The sequence below is a fragment of the Thunnus maccoyii genome, chromosome 6, assembly GCF_910596095.1.
Source record: "Thunnus maccoyii chromosome 6, fThuMac1.1, whole genome shotgun sequence".
Classification (NCBI taxonomy): domain Eukaryota; kingdom Metazoa; phylum Chordata; class Actinopteri; order Scombriformes; family Scombridae; genus Thunnus; species Thunnus maccoyii.
The window spans coordinates 15,249,661-15,269,715 of record NC_056538.1 but is presented as its reverse complement, the minus strand read 5'-3'; the positions used below and the strand labels follow the sequence as shown (position 1 = coordinate 15,269,715).

The 20,055-nt window shown below is 39.6% G+C and overlaps 1 protein-coding gene and 1 non-coding gene across 7 annotated transcripts in view; both read right to left on the bottom strand.

Annotated features, from left to right (window-relative positions):
* The window catches only part of LOC121898411 (cytoplasmic dynein 2 heavy chain 1), a 127,375-nt gene that overhangs the window by 14,475 nt on the left and 92,845 nt on the right, over nucleotides 1-20,055 (bottom strand). For all 6 annotated transcript variants that reach the window (XM_042413450.1, XM_042413452.1, XM_042413453.1 and 3 more), the window contains 6 exons: nucleotides 15,957-16,067; nucleotides 13,069-13,138; nucleotides 12,509-12,594; nucleotides 8,457-8,532; nucleotides 7,889-8,115; nucleotides 6,858-6,962 (listed from right to left, as the gene is read on the bottom strand). In XM_042413450.1, coding sequence (XP_042269384.1) covers nucleotides 6,858-6,962; nucleotides 7,889-8,115; nucleotides 8,457-8,532; nucleotides 12,509-12,594; nucleotides 13,069-13,138; nucleotides 15,957-16,067 — 675 coding nt within the window. The remainder of the gene's footprint in view (nucleotides 1-6,857; nucleotides 6,963-7,888; nucleotides 8,116-8,456; nucleotides 8,533-12,508; nucleotides 12,595-13,068; nucleotides 13,139-15,956; nucleotides 16,068-20,055) is intronic.
* Nucleotides 13,469-13,542, bottom strand: trnat-agu. The gene has a single exon. It is a non-coding gene; the product is annotated as a tRNA-Thr (tRNA).

The following is a 20,055-nucleotide window of genomic DNA, read 5'->3' as shown; positions in this document are numbered from 1 at the left end:
GAGTCCCAGATAGTGCTTTTATCTAGACTCAGTATGTGTGTTTGTGCGGTTGTGTGAGTTTCTGTGCATGTGTGTGTTGTGAGGAAGGCAGAGTGTCTGATAAATGGCTTTCATTTGGTCCAGGAGAACTCTTTACTAACACCTGCTTTATCTTCTCTGCTCAGGAGGAAAAGTGTGGGTATATATGTGTGTGTGTGTGTGCACATGTGTGTTTGTGTGTGTGTGTTTGTATGGAAGAGAGAGAGAAGGAGAGAGAGTGAGAAAGAGAGGGAGAGGACAAGGAGGGAGGGATAAAAAAATACAGATAGCTAATCTAGAACTTCAGCCTGACAGCAGTAAAAATAAGGGCAGGTGAGGATGGAGATTTGAAATATATTGGAATTCAAATATATTTGGATTTAAATATATTCAGATTTATCCTTATCTCAAACAAGGTCTACCTGACAGCAATTGCATTTCCAGCCAACTGGGAAGAAAAAGTTACTAAACAATGTCTACGTGCAAAGGAACCTCCGTTTAATCATTCAATGTGCAGTCAATTTAGTTAAAGCTTTCACTTTAATTCAGTGTAATCCAGGATTGTGGCTCAGTGTTTTTATCAGGGGACTATTCCTCGTGATCTTTGTCAGGATGATGTTCAATATAGACATCTACTGAGTAGAACTTTGCATGCAAACATAAATACGAATCCTGTAATACCGAGACATATAATAGGCCTGGTTCCCTGAAGACATTTTGACATGTCACAGTAGGAAAAGCACAGCTGTAAATAATTGAATTACCGATTGTGGAATTTCATTTAGCTGCTTTGGTTTCCACCTGAGCTTTTCATACTATGACAAGTCAAAATGTCTCCTTTGAAAAGGGCTTATGGTTCAATCACTTAACTGAATCTACGCACAATCAGGGACAGATCGTTTGTCATACGAGATAGGAGCTAAGTTATTTTCTCATTTTCACTTGCTAATCCCTACAGCAGTGGTTCTCAAACTTTTTCACATCAAGGACCCCTAAACTGACAAAAATTAGACCACGGACCCCCATTTGAAATAAGATTTTGTCCCAGGGTCCCCCATCTGATACATTTTTTGCTTTTCAATGTTTTATTAAAGAAAGTCTATGAACCCCATGACCAAAATTATCATTCTGTCATTGTGTTACTTACAGATGGAATTATAGTGAAAATGAATAATTCCCCTTTTTGCTGGGGACCCCCTGGAACCCTCTTAAGCACCCTTGGTCCACTTTGAGAACCACTGCCCTACAGGTTGGCATCTGGTGGCTCATGGGCCAAATTCTGCCCTCCACCAAATATATTTTGTCCCTTGACAAAAGCTTTAACTTTCATATTTTATGGTGGTTGAGCCTAATTGCTGACCAGAGACCGAGGGAATTCTCAACATTTGGGACCCTTCTTCACCCATGTTAGGTCATTTACACTTAGCTTATGTGTGTATTTTAAAATGATGGTGAGCAGGCCCATTCACACGCAAAACCACTGACGGCACTCACTCTTCAGTGTACAGGCCCTGTTCTGTGTGTGTGTGTGTGTGTGTGTGTGTGTGTGTGTGTGGTTAGATGCCCAACCCACAGACAGTGTCAAGGGTCTTCAGGGAGAGGAGAGGGCAAAAATTAAGAGAACAAAGAGAAAGAGAGAGAGAGGGAGGGAGAGAGAGAGCATGAAAGTAACAGTGATAAATGACAGTAGGGGGAGATAATGACATAGTGGTGGGGGGGTTAATGACATGTAGTGGGAGATGGGAGGAGAAAGACATAGAAACACACACACACACACACACACACACACACACACACACACACACACACACACACACACACACACACACACACACACACACACACACACACACGTAAGTGGCCTTGTGGGAGTTGTGTGAATTAAACTAGGTTGGTGGTTCCAGTGATCAGCTGACCACACTGACAGTATGAATGGACTTAAATGCTTTAACACCCACATGGGGACTGTACCTACAAGCTGTAATGGTCCTGCATGGTTTCAGTGTATTTACCAGGGATAATTACATACAGAAGGATGCATACAAGCACAAAAACATCCACAACATCACACTCTGTCCATCCTGTCCTTTCTTTTCAGTTTGTAGTCTAGTTCTATGAAAAGGTGTGTGAAGTTCCAAAGCTGAGAGATCTGGGAGATTTAATTATACTGTACATGACAGAGTACAGTATATGTTTGTACCATTCAAGTGTGAATCATGAAAAAAAAAACAGTTAAAAGAGAAAAAAGAAGAGCAATGCAGCCACACACCTTTCTTTTCTCTCTTTTTTCTTCTTTCTATCTTTTCCTTATGATTCTATCACTAACTATTTCCTTTTGGTGCAATCACCCTCTCTTTGGCCTGTTTACACCTGGCATTAACATGTGTCTTGGGTGATCCGATCACATGTGGACGGCTCTAAGTACGTCTGTTCACACTTGGCATTAACATGCGTATCCACCTGCGTCTCTATATGCAATTAAACACGTATCATTTCCATTTGCAAAGACCAAATGCGTTGTTGTCGGCTGGAGGACCGGGGGTCCGTGTACCCTCCGTCCAAAGCTGTGTTCAACTTGTTTAATAACAGGATAAACAAATATACAATGTGTTCCCCCTTACGAAAATCAAATGCCCGTCCTATTGATTTGCTCTAGCACCGGGTCTGAACATGCATATATAACAGATATAGTTATATAGTTATATGCAGCCATCTCACCACAACTGTGTCTGTGCTGATGCTGTGTGCATTACACATGAGGCACAGCAGCCTAACTTCATTGATTATTTAAATCTCCCAACACGCCGACAGCATCGGTCAGTATCTAATGGTAATTAATGTTCTGTGTTCTTCTATGCATACATAAAGTCAGTTGTTACATACACACACAGTCCATGTTCATACAGTGAAACTGTTTGGAGTAAAGCAGCTGCCCTCTTGATAAATCCTGAGTCATTATGTCGAGCAGAACCGCAAAACTAAAAACTGTAGTTATCAACTTGACAGGACAGAGGAAACTATCCAGGGGAAACAGAATCGAAACGTTTAGCTTCTGAAATATTATTTTAGACAGACAAGTGAAAAACAAGTTATTTTCTGGTTTTGGTTTAATTTCTAATACAATTGCAGATTTGAAGATGAAAACGGGTTAGGGGAACGGGAAAAAATGGGAAGTGTATTCTGACTTTTTTAATTCACATGAAAAAAACGTAAAAAACAAAATAATGCATTTGTTTATTCAGTTATCAAACAAGTTGAAAACAGCTTTGGATGGAGGGTTCAAGGACCAGGAGGCAGCAATGCCCTTCCCGTGCCTAGTCTACTGGAAAATAGAGGACGTCGGTTTACTAGGCCGTCCTTTAATGTGGCCCAGGATGCGTTGCGTTCACACTGCTGAAAGAATGTGGCCACATGCGGCCCACACCATCTCCGAATGTGGTCTGAGCAATTAGATCTCAATGCGTCCTCAGTGTGTCTTGGGTGCGTTCACACCTGTACTTAGAGCTGTCCACTTGAGATCAGATGATTCAAGATGCATGTTAATGGTGTAAACAGGGCCTTTGTCTCTTGCTCTTACACACACACACACACTACATGAGTGAAAGAACACATTCGGTGTATGTGTGAGACTGTGTTGCGTTGAATTACATCAGAATTTGCAGGGACCATCAACAAATACACACACAAACACATCTGCATGTGAACGCACACTCACAGATGATAATTATTTATGACCACATGAGCATAGATACCGCAGACCATTTGCAACCTCAAATGTGTTGTCATTGAAAGCGTCATTTACTCAAAGTACAAACAGACAGGCAGGCAAAAAAATAACCCTATTTATGCACACGCACACACACACACACACAAACTTGTCTTAGAAAACTTTTGTTAATTTTACATTCATTCCCTTTCTACAAATCCAATGTCCCATAGCCAGTTCTAGCCTGAGTGCCAGAGTTGTAATGTAGTTCTGCAGCATGGTATATTTTATAATATATTTAGAAGAGCATGGTGGGCACTAAAATTTGATTATATAGAGCTAAAAAAGTGACATTTCTCCATTTTTTCAAACAGCAATATACCGTAAACAAAACGTCAACGAAACTCAAGGTTGAGAAACTCTGCCCCAACCTTCATACCTACATGTCTAACCTCAGCCTTTTGGTCAGTAATGCCGCAGATTGTTGAACATTGCACTCTTTGTAAAAATTACATTATTGCTGCTGTGTAGGCTTTTTAAAACCAATCTATACTTACAAATGCAATAACAGACAATGATAACATAACCTTGAACGCAATAAAAGCAGACATGATATACACTGTGATGGATTACCTATCTAAACCAAGTTTCATGTCTTTGCAAGGTGAATTTCATTTTGTAGTGAAATAAATGGAAACAGATGGCTGCCTGGTATAATTCTTCAATCTTAAACTAAAGTCCTGACTCTAAAATAAACTCTTCAAGGACTGCTGTCTCCGGAATCATGGTGGGTTTAGGTCCTCCAAATGTATTAACTCACACACTGAGACGCACATACACAGAGTATGGATTGATAAAACTGAAATAACTTCTTTGACCTGACCCACTGAGTAGTGCTTTGTTTAATCTCCAGAAGCTGGAAAACACCAGTATCTACATTGTGTGCCTTCTCGTAGTTTCATGTCTAGCAATGTTGTATATTACTCTACTCTAGATTCTTAAAATTTTTGAATCAGTGTGAATTGGAGCTGTCAAACATGCAAAATCCACGCACATACAGCACATCCACAGAGTCAATGCATGCTCTAAAGCAAACATCTGTGTATTGGCTGTTTGAAGCAAATATACACAGACTGCAAAAACCTTCCAACTGTCAAATTTGTGCAAATAAAATGATAAAATGCAAAAATCTGCTTTGCTGTGAATCTTATAGGCACCTTAATAGCACACATGACCAAGGCACTGATAGCACTATTAGGGATTAAACCCAAGCACTACTGTGGTGGGTGAGAGTTCAGCCACTAGAACTCGAAACTCATTTTTTTTCATGAGATCCTACATCTTTTTGTTTGTTTTGTATACATTTCTGGCAAGAAATGTGAGTAAATGTATAACTGTGATTTTGTGTGAAAGTGAAAGACAGTGAGAGAATGAACCAATGAGAGTGTTTTGGCATGTATGTGTATTTGGGAGCATAAAAAATGCATGTGCATTGATGCATTTGTTTGTGTGTGTTCATGTATGTGTGTGTGTGTGTGTGCATATGTTAGTTAGTAATAGTAGTAGTTAGTGTGCTTATCTATAAATATTAGGGCTGGTCGACTGGTCGATTAGTTGGTCGATATGCTCTCATCCGACTAAATTCTCATTGGTCGACTAATCTCTGTTACTTTCTGAAGAAGAAAAGTGCTACATCAACAGCCTTCCAGGATTAATCCATAGTTTCCTGCGGCAGGAGGGACAGACTAGCAAATTACCTGTGAACTTTTCACAACTTTGAACTCGCCCAACCTAGTGCGAGTGGGAAAGAGCAGCAGGAAAGTGACGTGGATGCGAGTGGAGTGGAGGAAAAGGTTAGCGGTAAGTTCTCAGTCTGGCAATAAATGTACAGTACAGACTCCAGTGTGTCAGTTAATAAATGCAAAAATGTCAGGTCTGTTTTTTCCCCACGTGCTGGAAAAATGAATGGGGTTAGCTCCAAAGTTAGCAACAATAGGTTAGCCTAACCTGAAGAGGCAAAATGGAGAAATGTGAGTTCAAAATGGAGAAATGTGAGTTCACTGTGCACTCTGTCCCGTTACATCACCCCCCAGAGATACCCACCCACTGCCCATGTGTCTCAACCAAGATAATGTGGTCCAGAGTATCAAAAGCTGCACAGAGATCCAACAGCACCAACACTGAACATTCTCCAGCATCACCATGCATCAAGATATCAATCGATACTCTGAGAAGAGCTGTTTCTATTGAGTGCAACCAGCGGAAGCCAGACTGAAACTGCTTAGCAACCACTTTTTCTAAAATTTTAGCTACAAAAGTCAACTTGGAGATGGACCTGTAATTGTGGGGTAGAGAAGGACCAAGCTTTGATTTTTTGAGAAGTGGTTGAATCAGAAGGACATAGTCAGGTAACAGAGAGTTGTTGATTTTGGAGAGCACGGCAGGACCAACAGAGAAAATGACATTTTTAAACAGAAATGTTGGTAAGATGTCAAGGGGGCAAGAGGAAGTTTTTATACACTTATCCAAGTTAGTAAGATCTTGGACTGTTATTGGAGGAAAACTCTCCAGGATTGAAGGCTGAGAGGAGCACAAGATAGAGGGGGAAGGTGAGGGGAAAATGTTTGATCTGATGTCATTAATCTTGCCCACAAAGAAAGAAAGAGATTTGTTACATTCCTCACTTGAAAAAATCGCAACAGCAGGTAATGCAGGAGTAACAATATTACTAATAGTGTCAAATAAGACTTTGGGATTGCTCAGATTGTTAGACACAAGATTAGAGAAGTAGGTAGCTCTGGCATCCTTTACCACATTATTGAAAGACATTAAGAGTTCTTTTATATAAAGATAGTGGATGTGTAGTCGGATGGATTTCCACAGGCGATCGACTCTCCTACAGTTTCTCTTTAGAGAGCGAATATTGTCATTTATCCAAGGGGAGGACTTGATCAAAGGAGCTGATCTAGTTTTAATAGGGGCCACTTTAAAGGTGTGTGTTTGTGTGTGCTTTTGTGCTTGTATTTATGCATGTCTGAGGCAGAGATAGAGACTGTGGTTGTCTGTGTGTTTGAGGGAATGTGCAGGTGGCTGTGTGCGTGTGTGCGTGTGTGTTTCTGTGTGTGGGGTGCACCTGGGAGCTGATGATTCTCTGGGAGGATCTCTCTATGTTGGCAGGCAGACCAAAGAATGCAGGCCTGTCATCCTCTGGGAGATTGTCTATTACACTGCGGTAGTCCTGGGAAGACACACAGACACATACAGGTCATACACACAGAAATGCACCCGCATGCACGAATAGTCAGAGAGAAAATGTCAGCACATAAGACATAAGACAACATTTTAGCATTTCTAAGCAACACATGCTACATAATTGAAAAATACTACGTGTGGCATGCTAGTTGGATTTGGTACGTGGGAGTGTAGGACAAATAATGCTATGCTGTCCTTAATTAGGTGTGTTGTTTGTATGACTTATATAACCTATTTGGCACAACTTGAAAGGCCCAAATTACTCAAACTGAACTCCCACTTACACCTAGCCTTTAAATTGTACAAATAGATCGGGTAAATCAAAGTGTAGATTTCCATATTGACTTTCTTTCCTCTCAATGGCTCTGCATTACACTACTTTATTCTAATAGAACTCTGTAATAAACATGTTTTGGGCATAGTATGCCCACTTATTTTTTTGCATACTAAGCTGTATTTCTAGAAAATTGACTGCAATGCAATAGAAATAGAGTGTAACTTATGGGATTTATTTGTGACGGCTGCTTTAACCCAATTTAAGATTATGCTAACACAACATAGACTAATAATACTTCAATATTGACCAAACCATGAATAGTAAATCTGGTCAGTGAAAAGCCTAAGAGCATTAATTCAGTACCCTTTGTTTGGATTGTTTTTGCTTCTTTGTCAATGCACCTGTGTCCGTTAGGATGTGCTTACACTAAAGTGCAGCTTAGGCTTTAAAGTTCAGAAGAAGGAAGAAGTGCTCCTTTTAACATTTTTCTGTAGCAAGAATTCATTTCTTGAACATATATAGAAGATATTACAGTAGGACTGCAGCCCTATATACAGCAGCTATACCTGCAACTTTGAATTAAAATGTGTGCTTTGATTGCCCACTGTTTATGTTACACCATCCTGTCTACCTACCAATATGGAGCAAGAGTTCGGGAGGCTGATCTGAGGTGGAAAGAAGCGTGTTCCTCCTCTGCTTTTTCTCTGTCCAGCTGAGAGGGCAGAGGAGAGGAGACGTGCAGAGAAGAACTGCTCCAGGTAGGAGCGTAAGATGTTGAGGTCAGAGGGGTTGTCGATGCGTCCGCCATAGATGGCACTCTCCAACAGGCCGTGGACAAACTCCCACTGGAAGGTTTTACCACCTTAAAGATATGAGGACACACAGAAACAAAAGGAAAGCTATAAACATGTGTAAAGAGTGGACAAAAGACAAAAGAACACTAATGTTGTGCTGATGTGCACACACACATACATACAGAAAGCCAGGGAGACACATCAAAGGGCAAATGTGCACATATAAACACAATGCATTGAAATGCAAATTCAGAGTTGTCCAGATCATGCTTTATCAGGGGTAAATTAAAGACGTAATCGTGATCAAAGACCCCTTAGATTCCAGTTCACATTACCATGTGTGTTGCAGAGCAGAACAACAGAGCAGAGGTGTCCACTGCATTGTGATCTTCGATACCAGCCCTCTTACCTTCAAAAAGCCTGTCGATGATCTCAAAGCCAGCACGGAGGTCTGACAAAGAAAACTCATAGAACTGAGTCCAGCCCTGGATGAAGCAGAGAGGTGGGGGAATAAGTACAAAGATTATTTATTTAACTGCCTATAGAACTGATGTAATGGACTACTGTCAGAATTTGTCATCCAAACAATTCAAACATCCAAACGGCATTCAAAATGTGGACACTTTTGTGTTACTTTTTAATCTTCTAACTACTCTATGTGAGTATAGTCATAATCACGATGGCTGCTACATTCTTCTAAAAAAGAGATGCAATATACAAACCCAAGAAAGTAAAGACAGCAGTATGCTATTCAGTTGTAAATCAATATCTTTCAATCAAATGAAATTTCTCTTGTGGCTATTCTTTTCAGGGTGAATATCTATTGTGTTTTAGCAATGATTGAGACTATTAAAACCACTTAAGCTAAACATTCACATACATTTACTATCACTTTCTCCAATGACCAGCTCAAACTTAATGTGATTACAATCATTCTCTATCCTGCAACAATCTAGTTGTAAGCAAAACCCCCTTAAAAATAGCAAGTAAGTTAATTCTGAGTAACAGAATTAACACCAGTCCAGTTTTTGTTCATACAAAGACAGGCCCATGTATGCAAGCACACGAACATAGAAAGCCAAGGCATTAGCACTGAAGCCTCAGGGAGAAAACCCCCCCCCAAAACAAGTCGTCTGTAATCAGAAAACACATATGCGCACACATGCACAAAAAAACACACGCACTTTAGCACACACAGTATCACAACATTGACCAACTCAGAAAAAACACACAGAAGTGTCAAAACATAATTGAGTGTGAGGGCAGTCTGAGTTTGTGAGTGTGTGCTTATTGCACTTCCCGGCTATCCAATCAGCAGTTGTAATCTGCCCGCTGATGCTGTAGGTGGATGGAGTGAGGGGTGGAGGAAAACTGTGTAGGCATGTTCAGTAATTCCTTCAAAGATTAAGGGTATGTTGTTGTATCTTCAGTAATTTTTGTGCTTGACTGTGTATTCACAGATTGTGTCGGGGCATGTTTCTACTGCATTTGATAAATGTGCTCACACGTGTCTGAGTGAGACTGCAGATTGTGCATTTGTTTTATGTGCAGAGCGACGGATGTTTATTCTGTGAATGATCCAATGTATGAGTCTAATAATGGTGACTGTGTTCATTGATTGTGTGTGTATGTTTTCAGTTGTTTTGTGAGCATTTAAGAAAGTGTGCAACCTAGTTGTGTGTTTACCAGACATAATTGGCCACTCATTTTGATTTCCTATGGCCATCAAATGAAAACTTATATCTTTCTGCTGCTGCAGCGGCAATGATCACATAACCCCTCTTTCCCCTCCTTTGCATCTCACTTTCAATTTCTCTCCCAAGTCTATTCCTCTGTCTTTTTAAATGAAGTGGTTTTCTGCACAGGCATGTAAAGAGGAGGAAAACAGGGAGAGAAGCAGGAGAGAATAAATGAGAGGAGGAGGGAGGACAGTAGATGAAGCAAGAAGGGAGTAAGTGATGTTGGAGTGGACGAAAGGAGCTGTGACTGTTTCAATAATTAGGTGATCATGTTCTTGGATGAGAAACAACATTACCATCTCAAATGAAAACACTTACCAGAGATATAGTGACTGAGAGAGAAGAAGAGTGTGAGAGAGAGAGAAAATGCGGCAGTGGCCAGTAAAATGGAAATTAAGGAAAATACAAGTCAGCAGAGCAATGTGGGAGAATTTGAGGAAGGAGAAATGGAGAGACAGACACCCAAGAGACCAACAAGACACAGGAATACTGTTAGCTATGTAGGTTTACATTCTCCTATAGGGCAATCAATTCTTTTTTTTTCCAAACAATTCTGAAATGAGGGAAATGGTTAAGGGGGACTATTGGGACCAAGTCTAAAGGAGTAGGAAAAAAATGTGTAAAAGTTGCAGTAATTTATTTACAAAAAACATGTTCTTTGCTACAGTTTTCCCTAGTGTTTGGGTTTATCAGTAATGAGTTCACTGTTGGTCGGAAGAAAAAGAGATACCTTCCTGCTTTAACTGCAGACATATCTTATTATTTGATTAGACAGGCTACCCTGATGCATCACTGCAGTACAAACAAAGACAAATGAGTTCCTATGCATCAATGACTGTGCTGCACACTGGCATGCTACCTAATTGTAAAAGTGACTGTTTAAGTATCAGCAAGTATCAAGTCATTAAAGGTGAAATCGCATCTTCTTTCTGTGTTCAAATCTTTTACTTTGCTGCATTTTTGAATATGATTAGTTTTAGCTCACACTGCTAAACCACAAGCAAACCAGCCCTCATAAACAAAAGCCAGATACTCAAAGATGCATTATTCGTGGGACTTACATCTTAAGTGTGTTCTTTTCTCTGAGATATCTTGTAAGAACACCCGAGGGATCATCACAATGTGATTATTACTCAAGATGGATTTTCATTGAATCTTGTTATGTCAGATCTTTGAAGCACATGTACCTACTAGCTATGAAATGTCAATATTTGCCAGAAGTGTTCAACTGAATAGCTACAAATATGCTTGATTTGAGTGTAGCCTAACTATAAAATGCACACCAGACATGTGAAACTGAAGAAGTTACATATGTAAAGAAGACATTTAAACAAAACAAAACAAGCCCTTTGTTACTTACTACACATTATCAAGGCTTACTGCTATGATTCTTACCAAGAAAGGAAGAGGCACAGTGAGGGTAAATAAATGTGTCATACAGTAAATGATGAGGCAGAGAAACCCAGTCTGGTTCTACCTTAAAGGGTCATGGCTGCTGCATTAGGTATTTTGAAACAATCTCTAAAATACTGTATATCTATATAGTGATTCATTATGTGTCAGTGATAAATCAAAATCTTCACTTTTGATGAATTTCATTATTGACTGAAGATTTTGACTCTACCAAAAATAATACAATTTCTTTGGTGAATCACAGCTGCTTATTCACAGTAACTATGATCTTTTGGCCAGAAGGGTCCCAATAGCCCAATAATTCTAGCTATTGTTCAGCATCATTTCCTTCAATGTTTTTCGATTTGTTATTTATTTGGTGCTGATTCATCACTGCCTTGGGTTTCAACTGAGAAAATAAATAGTCTGGTATTTGCAAATGATGTCATTCTTTATACTCTCTCTCTTGTTATGTAGAGATGATTTATCATCGGAGCTGCAGTTCAAACGAGGAAATGCTGTGCCCCTAAACATTCGGAGTTGATTCTGACACTGATAAAATACACCATTTTTATTTATTTAGAGCTGCTGTGAAACTGTTAAAGCTGAGTTACACTTTAAATTAAATAATAGAGTTGTTACTACCATCACATGCACTGGGGTCAATGAAATCTACTTTCAGTTGATGCATATAATATATCTCCTTTGTAAAATCTTTTGACAGTGTTTGCCATCATAAGGTTTCTATTATATTCTAAGCTTCCCCTGTGTGGAAAACATATTTTGTAAATTCAGTGACTAGAGGGAAATTTGCCTCTGGCTCCTGTATTGTTATTGAACTTGACATAGCAAACCCTTTTGGTCTATAAACATTGTGCCTACAAAATATCAAGTGAAGAGACTGCTCTATAAAACTCACCAATGTGGGGGCTAATCTAAATTCTGTATGTATGTGCTGACCAGCTAGCAAGTTTGAAATAAAGGCTTATATTCTTAGTGTACACAAACACACACACATAGCCATACACACACACAAACACTCACAGACTGCCAGTGAGTTTTGGGCCAGGAAATAAACAAATCATGCATTTGCATAGATGTGTTGTATATAGAAGTGTGCTGTGAACATGTTATTTTCAGTAACTATGTACCTGTGATAACCCAGGGTAGAAATATTATGTAAATATTATGCATTATATAATTAAGTGTTGATGTGCGTTTGGGACACATCTTTGGGTTCTCCAAGTAAAAACTACCAACAGGCTTGCAGCAGTTCTGTTTTGTTTTTCTGAGATGAAATTGTATATATTGGTGTGATTGTATATTTTACCTGTGGTATGTAGTTGCGTCTCTCTTGGCAGACAGCATGGAACCAGGCCAAGCAGAAGAGAGACTGGGCTCTAGCCAGTATACCTCCTACACGAAAACAATTAACGTCAGCATCACAACCAAATCAACTACAACAATCAATCATTAGTGGACTTTCATTTTTTAAAAGTATTAATCAAACAAAAGACAACAAAGAGGACTGAGAGGAACACTGTGCAATAATTACAATGCTTCAGATTCTGTATTCTGTTGTTGAAACTCTTTTGAGCTTTGTGCTGCAAGCTTGCTGAGATTTCTCTGCCCATGGACTGGTAACGTGTGCAACAGTAATATGCATTCAAGATCACTTTATGTCCAAAAATGTGAACTATCCCTTGAAAAGAAAACAAATTCAAAAGCCAAATTCTTAAAAAAACGGAGACATATCCACTGATTTTGACATTTTCTTTAACATTTGCATCATTGCTTGGAATAACAGTGAGCAAATCTGAAGCAACTAGAAAAATGACTTCAGAAGAAACAGGGCATCCCCTGATGAAATACAGAGCATTTGTAGAATACCTTTGCTGATTTGCTCTGGAGTCCAGGACTCATACGTTCTCAGCAGGTTCTTCTTTAATCCAGGAGGAGCCTAGAGATGGGAATACAAAGGGAGGATAGATAGACAGACAGGGAAGGGACGTGGTAAAGAAGGATAGAGAGGAAGAGGAAGAATTAAGAAGGAGTCAGGAAGAGAAGGTAGAGATGAGAGGGACAACATAAAGTAGGAGGGAGGGAGGGAGGAAGGGAGAGGGACAGTGGTTGGGGAGTTATATTATTATGATGTAACATCATACAGCAAGTTCAAATTACAAGGTCAACACAAAGAATTGCCAGTACAAAAATATGGCAAGGAAGAAGGAGACTGGAAATATGTCTAAAAGACTTATGTGCTGCACAGTAAGATGGTAATGGGACATAAAGGCACCGCTGGGATTCGAACCCAGGATCTCCTGTTTACTAGACAGGCGCTTTAACCAACTAAGCCACGGCGCCAGTTAGTTTACTGCTACAGAGAAACTCAATTGGTTGAGTGAATGTTCTGTACCCCAGCTTTCATGGAGAGTTTATAGAGCAGATGTATGCATATTTATATATTATTGAGAAGTAGAGAAAACATATCAGATTGTTTGCAAAACAATAGCAGAACTATAGCAGAATTAGCTCAAACTCATGTATGATAAATGAATGAGTGCAACAGGAATACAATTGTTTACATGCTAAATCAAGTTGACATTGCCAACTGAAATTTGCTGAGAGGCCAGCTGTAGAACTGTGGTTTCATCTCCATGTTTGTCATGTTTCTATGTTATTGTGGTGTATAAGCTTTTATTTTTGTGAGTCTGAGGGAGTGAACTGTAAAATTGGCCAGAATGTGTGAACCCCAAACCCCCCAAAGTGTGATTCCCAAATCCACTTCATCAAATATGTGTGCCTGGCAAGACCAAAAAGAGGCTGTGAAAGCCATCCGGGATGTGTGCAATGTTCATTCCTTTCACAGTCTGGTTAGTGTTGTTTTGTGTCTCTTGCTTAAGCCAACACCCAGTCTGCAGGACCAGTAAGACCATATGTAAAAGGCCTTTTTCTTGTTCCAGATTTCAAATATTAACAACACGGAGGCACAGAGCAAATGAGGACAGAGAAAATAGATCCTATTGAGAAGGTGGAAGTCTTCTACTGCATGCACCAGACTACCTGTTGTGTAAGTTTATTGTAGCCCACAGTGGGTGATTACAGTAACAATAGTCTTTAAACAAAGTTAAAAAAAAAAAACATTGTTCGGTCAGGGTTTGACATCAATTGGGACCAAAATGAAGTTAGATAACCCCTCCGACCTTTCCCATGGTGAGCAGGAGTCACTACAACACTTCCTCAGCCCTTGCCTCTTCCGCTCAAGGAGCGACAGACTGATCATTTATATAAGCAGCTGGACTAAACTAAATTGTTTTTTAGTTGGTACTTTCTCTACACAAGTCAGCACATACAGCACTGTATCTCTGAATAATTCTCTGTACTTTTGGTTCCTCCAGCACAGCAAACAGAATGCTCTGTTTATGATAGAAACAATGAGCATATATTGACGTCAGTTCACACAATATTAGCTTTGCTGAACATTTGGTACCTCCATCTGGAGGTTTTGATAATACACAAACCCAGTGATATTACAACTAAATTTGCCAAAATCGGCAAATTCACTACATATGTTGCAATGTAGGTGCTTATATCCACATGCCCAAAGACATTCTGCACATATGTATATCCCTGAACAGGCCAGTAAATGTGATGATTTCTTAATATCTCGCGTGCAGTATGTTATACATTTAATGTATTTTTTTTCCTACAGATTGGAAAGGATTTAGACAGCTTCACACCCATCATAAACAAAATCCATAAATTCAAATCTGGATCTCAACCACCACCAGCATGTTAGAGGCATGAATTGTAGCTGAGTTGGAAGCAGAGCAGCCATTTTTTAAGCTCAGGTGGTTTGCTCACTGACCCAGCGATCAGTGAATATATCATTGCTGTAACTGAAAGTCCTTGCTGCAATTCACCTGTTATCACCTGCTATAATATATTACAGTACTGGGAATGTGTTCAGGATGAGTGTGCATACATATGAAGTGTGTCAGTAAGTTTGCCCATGAAAGTGTGTGAGTGCGTCTGAGAGAGAAAAAGAAAGACAGACAGACAGAGAGGGAGGGAAGGAGGCTGATGTGCAGCATGCTTGGCTGCTGAAGCAGCTAACCCCTTGAGCATGACTCCCATCTGAAACACACTGAGCTCTAAAACATGCATTACTAACACACAAGCTGCAGGCTTCTATGTCTCCTTCCAAATGTACAGTATATGTGGCTGCATTGCGTATGTAGCCATTGATCATTTTATGTTGGTTATTTTATCTTGTCTTATCCTGTCTTTTTAATTTGATTTGATGCCATTTTATTGTATTTATCCTTGTTTTACTTTATTGTAAATATTATGATTCTTTGCTTTTATGTTAAGCACTTTGCATTGCTCTAAAAATAAAAATGATAATGGTGATGATGATGATGATGGGTAAAAGACACACACATTTTCATAAATTCACATGACATTCCAAACACACAAATCCCTTACACTCCGCAGTGAGTGTACCATAACCCAGAAACATGGCCCACACCACATCAGTAAGACTAAGGCTCAGCCAGAAAGACAAACACGGCTACATTCTTCAGAGATTCACAGAGACCAATGGTCTATGGGGAAATTAAAGAAGAAGTTTCAATGCTTTATATAAAAAGCAAACAGATGGATGAACATTTGTGTACAGTGTACCTACAAAAATGTGTGGATGAGAGGCATGTTTGTGTGTCAAACTGTGTGATATGAGTAAGATGGTGGTTTTGCGTAGGTATATGTGTGTGTACCTCATAAGTGATCTTGAGGCTGGACTGCAGCAGTATGGGAGGAAATCTTGGGTGAACTTCTGCTGTTACCCAGAGACGGAAGCCTGCTTTAGGATGTAGCACATTTAGCTCCTGTGGGGAAAAGGACAGTACACATATTAGATGCATTGATATACATAAAACACTTAGCACACAAATTACACACACATTAGTTCATACATGGACTTCCATACACACATTGATTCACAATAAATGTTTTGCCTTGAAGAGATTGCAGCAGTAATATGAAACTATTTGTGCTGTAGTATCTGATTATAGACGCAGCTTTCCTGACCTGAGGTCTACCTTACTACATGCCTACCCACCCACACACATATGCATACACACAAATACACACAGACACAGACACAAACAAACAAACATGTTGTATTTCAAACATAAAACTCACTCATTAGTTGAACCTGTGATTGCACACATTTTCCAAACACTGTATCACTCAGGTCCATTTATTTTCTAAATACTTATCGTGTTTTGGTTCACAAAGGGCTGAAGTATATCTCAGCATATACACACAGAAAGAACCAAGACTGCTGGGTTGGATTCAAACCCAGGATCTTCATGCTTTGAGGTAAAAGTGCTAACCGCTAAGTTCACTGAAGTCCATGCAAACTAAATCCTTTTCATTTCAGAGAGTAAAAACCTCTATACAGCACTGAACGAGTGTGGAAATATCCAAATCTTGAAACCATAATCTTGTTTCACTGTTACACAATGACTGGATGACGTCTAAAATATCACCTGATAAATTACAAACAATTTTTCATATTTACTGTGAGAACAAACATTGACTCCCATGGATTATTTATTATAAATGCAAATTTCAAGCCCCCCACTCAAAAAAGACTTTACTTGAAGACTTTCCTTCATATTTGCTTCTTTCTATAGATTCACAAACATATATACTATGAGGAGGATAACCAGTACAGTATATATAGCAAATAAACATAATAAATAAATCAAAAATAAAATATTTTCCCCCCACTCAATTTCCAGCTTTCTCTCTCACTCACTTCTCTTCTTACACTCCTTCCCCCTCTCTTTCTTTTTTTCTCAAAGACACATGGTTAAAAATAGCATGCTGGCACCTTAGGGTCTTGTGTCATCTGATTGGGCACTCACTCTCTCTCTCTCTCACACACACACACACACACACACACACACACACACACACACACACACACACACACACGCGCGCGCACACACACACACACAGAATTGTAATCAATGTGTTTCTGACTCATTTGGAACACCTAATTCATTCTCATCGAAGCACACATGATCACAGAATCAAATAACACAAGAGCTGACATCCCTCGAAGAAAAGTGTCTCATGTCTCTGTGTGTGTGTGTGTGTGTGTGTGTGCGTGTGTGCATCTGTATGCCTGCGTTGTCAACCAGAATTTCACTGGAACAAATGATAGTATTGCGGGAAGATGCAACACAGTGACATGCACAGATGAGACTCATAAAATACTGTAACTCCTGATACAATCCTATCACAATGTTTTAACCAATGATAATGATAAATATTATTATATTACATATTGTATTCATTGATTCATTATTTATTCATTATGTATTATTCATTTATCAATTTAATTAGATAGATAGATAGATAGATAGATAGATAGATAGATAGATAGATAGATAGATAGACAGATAAAGAAAGCAGTGAAAGCGGAAGAATATGAGTGGACAGGGACGAGAAGATGAGAAGACATCTGCACTGCCAACTTCAATTACGAACACTAACCGCTCTCCTTCTCCGTCTCTCTTTCCTCCGCTCTCCTCTCTCTAACTGACTAACTGATTTAGTGAAGGAGGGAAGAACTGGGGAGACAGATGGCAAGAAGAAGCCAAAAAATTTTGAAACTACATTGAGAGATGCAGTACGGCCGAGCAGATGGACACAGCTACAGAAAGAGAAGCTGATACCATTAAAACAAAGCCCTCTCTAGGTAGAATTTCCACCTGCCTGCTGAGGCTCAGTTCATCTTTCCCCTACTTCCTTCCTTTCACATCTACTGTTTCTTCATTCTTTCTTTCCTATGCTCGCTGCCTTCCCCATTCCCCTTGTTGCGTCAGTTTTTCATTTCAAGCTCGACTGCCGAGACTTCAACCTCATCGGCTGCTGGGCAAGAACGAGAAAGAGCGAGAAAGAAACGGAGAGAGAAAGGAGAACAGACAGATAGAAAGAGAGTTTTAGTTTAATGATATTAGGGTGTAAAGGAGAAGTGTTACTGTAAGAAAAACTGGAGAGAAGATAGTCAAGATGAAGAAGTGGAAACAAAACAAGAAATATGCTAAATTAAATAATAGGAGGAGAGGAGAGAGAGGGAATGGAGCGGAGAAGGACAAAAGTAGAGGAGCAGATCTATAATAAGCCATGGTTTAAGTAGCAGTGGGAGAACAGACAACACTGGACAGGAGGGATCTCTGGCTAACCCCAGGGCACACACGTGCATGGCACACACACACACACACAGGTATAAGCCCACACACACACACTCACACATGCAGAGGCCAATCACTGCCAACAGCTGTGCCTCCCAGTGAGATATGACCTGCTACAGTGACACAGCACTAAACAGAACCCCAGGAAAAACACATGGACACAGAACACATACAGAACAATAAAAACATATAGTACAAGCTACATGAGAACTTCGGGTGAGACACACACTTACAGTACTACATGCACAGTGATCATGAACGTGCACATATACAGCAACAAATACACAAACATATATAGAGAGACACACATGGTCACAGTCACCACCACACAAACAACAACACAGTGATGAATATGGGCTGGTAGGTAGAATGCAAAATGTGTATGTGCAGGCAAAGGACAGAAGGTAATTTTAGATATGGAAATTTGGGCAACTGGCAGAATGTGTTCTTGTGTGTGTGTGTGTGTGTGTAGCAGTGTTGCATTATTGTAGATAAACACTGACAAGCAGAGTGAAACAAGAAATTATGTACACAGTTTAAGCACAGAACATCCTCCAGGCTCCCCCCTTCTACTGACCTTTCCCCCTAACCCAGACTCCACCCACCTGGAACTGGAAATGGGGGCTTGAGATGATGTAAAGAAGTGAAATTAGACTTGTTTAAAGGGGACATATCATGCTTTTTGTGATTTTCTGTTATGTTTATACTGTTATGATGTTGGATGTCTATGTTAAACATGGTCAAAGTTCCAAAACATAAGGTGAACATACATATGTAAAAAATGGGCTCAAACATGTATGGATGTATTTGAGAAGTTTCTATTTAGAGTAAAGAAGGGGAAAAGGAAGCAAAATCCGAATACTGTTGTTTGTTTACATAGCCTCCGGAACTGCCAGAAGTCTGCCAGAGGGCAGCTTCCGGGAGCTAACCAATCAGAACAGAGTGGGCTCATTGGATGGGGGACCTTAAAGAGACAGCTCAAACGGCCTGTTTCAGACAGAGGCTGAACCGAGGGGCTGCGTAAAGGGCCAGTATAAGATAAATAAGGAGTTTTTTGAACTGTAAATCATGCAAAGATACTCCTATAGAATCCCAGAATATAAATAAAGACCTGGAAATATGGATGATAGGTTCTCTTTAACTAGATTTAATTCAATGGACTTGTCCTTCAGCACTTATTCCACTGGACTCATCCCAGTGGACTGTTCATCTAAGCCTTTTCTTGGACTTACTTTGCAAGTCTTTGATTTATTATATCGTTTAGGACTTATTGCTGGATCATTGCATCATATATTTGTATTGAATGTTACATATTTTCTGTTATGTTTGTAATATGCAGTTTTCCAGTAAAAATATAAACAATAAACAGTTGCAGATGGACACACACCCAAACACACTAACATACAGGATCTCTGTAGGGTAACAGAGTCAATTTGATTGCTCTCTTCTTGAGTTCATCATGGGAGGTTCTTGTTAGCTGCTATTGTCTAATAATTAGAAAAAGCATATAAAGAAATACACCTTACCAACCAAAAAGTGCAAAAATACAAAGAAAAACAACAATCTCTCTCACACAAACAGATGCTAACATATGTCCCTGAGATCT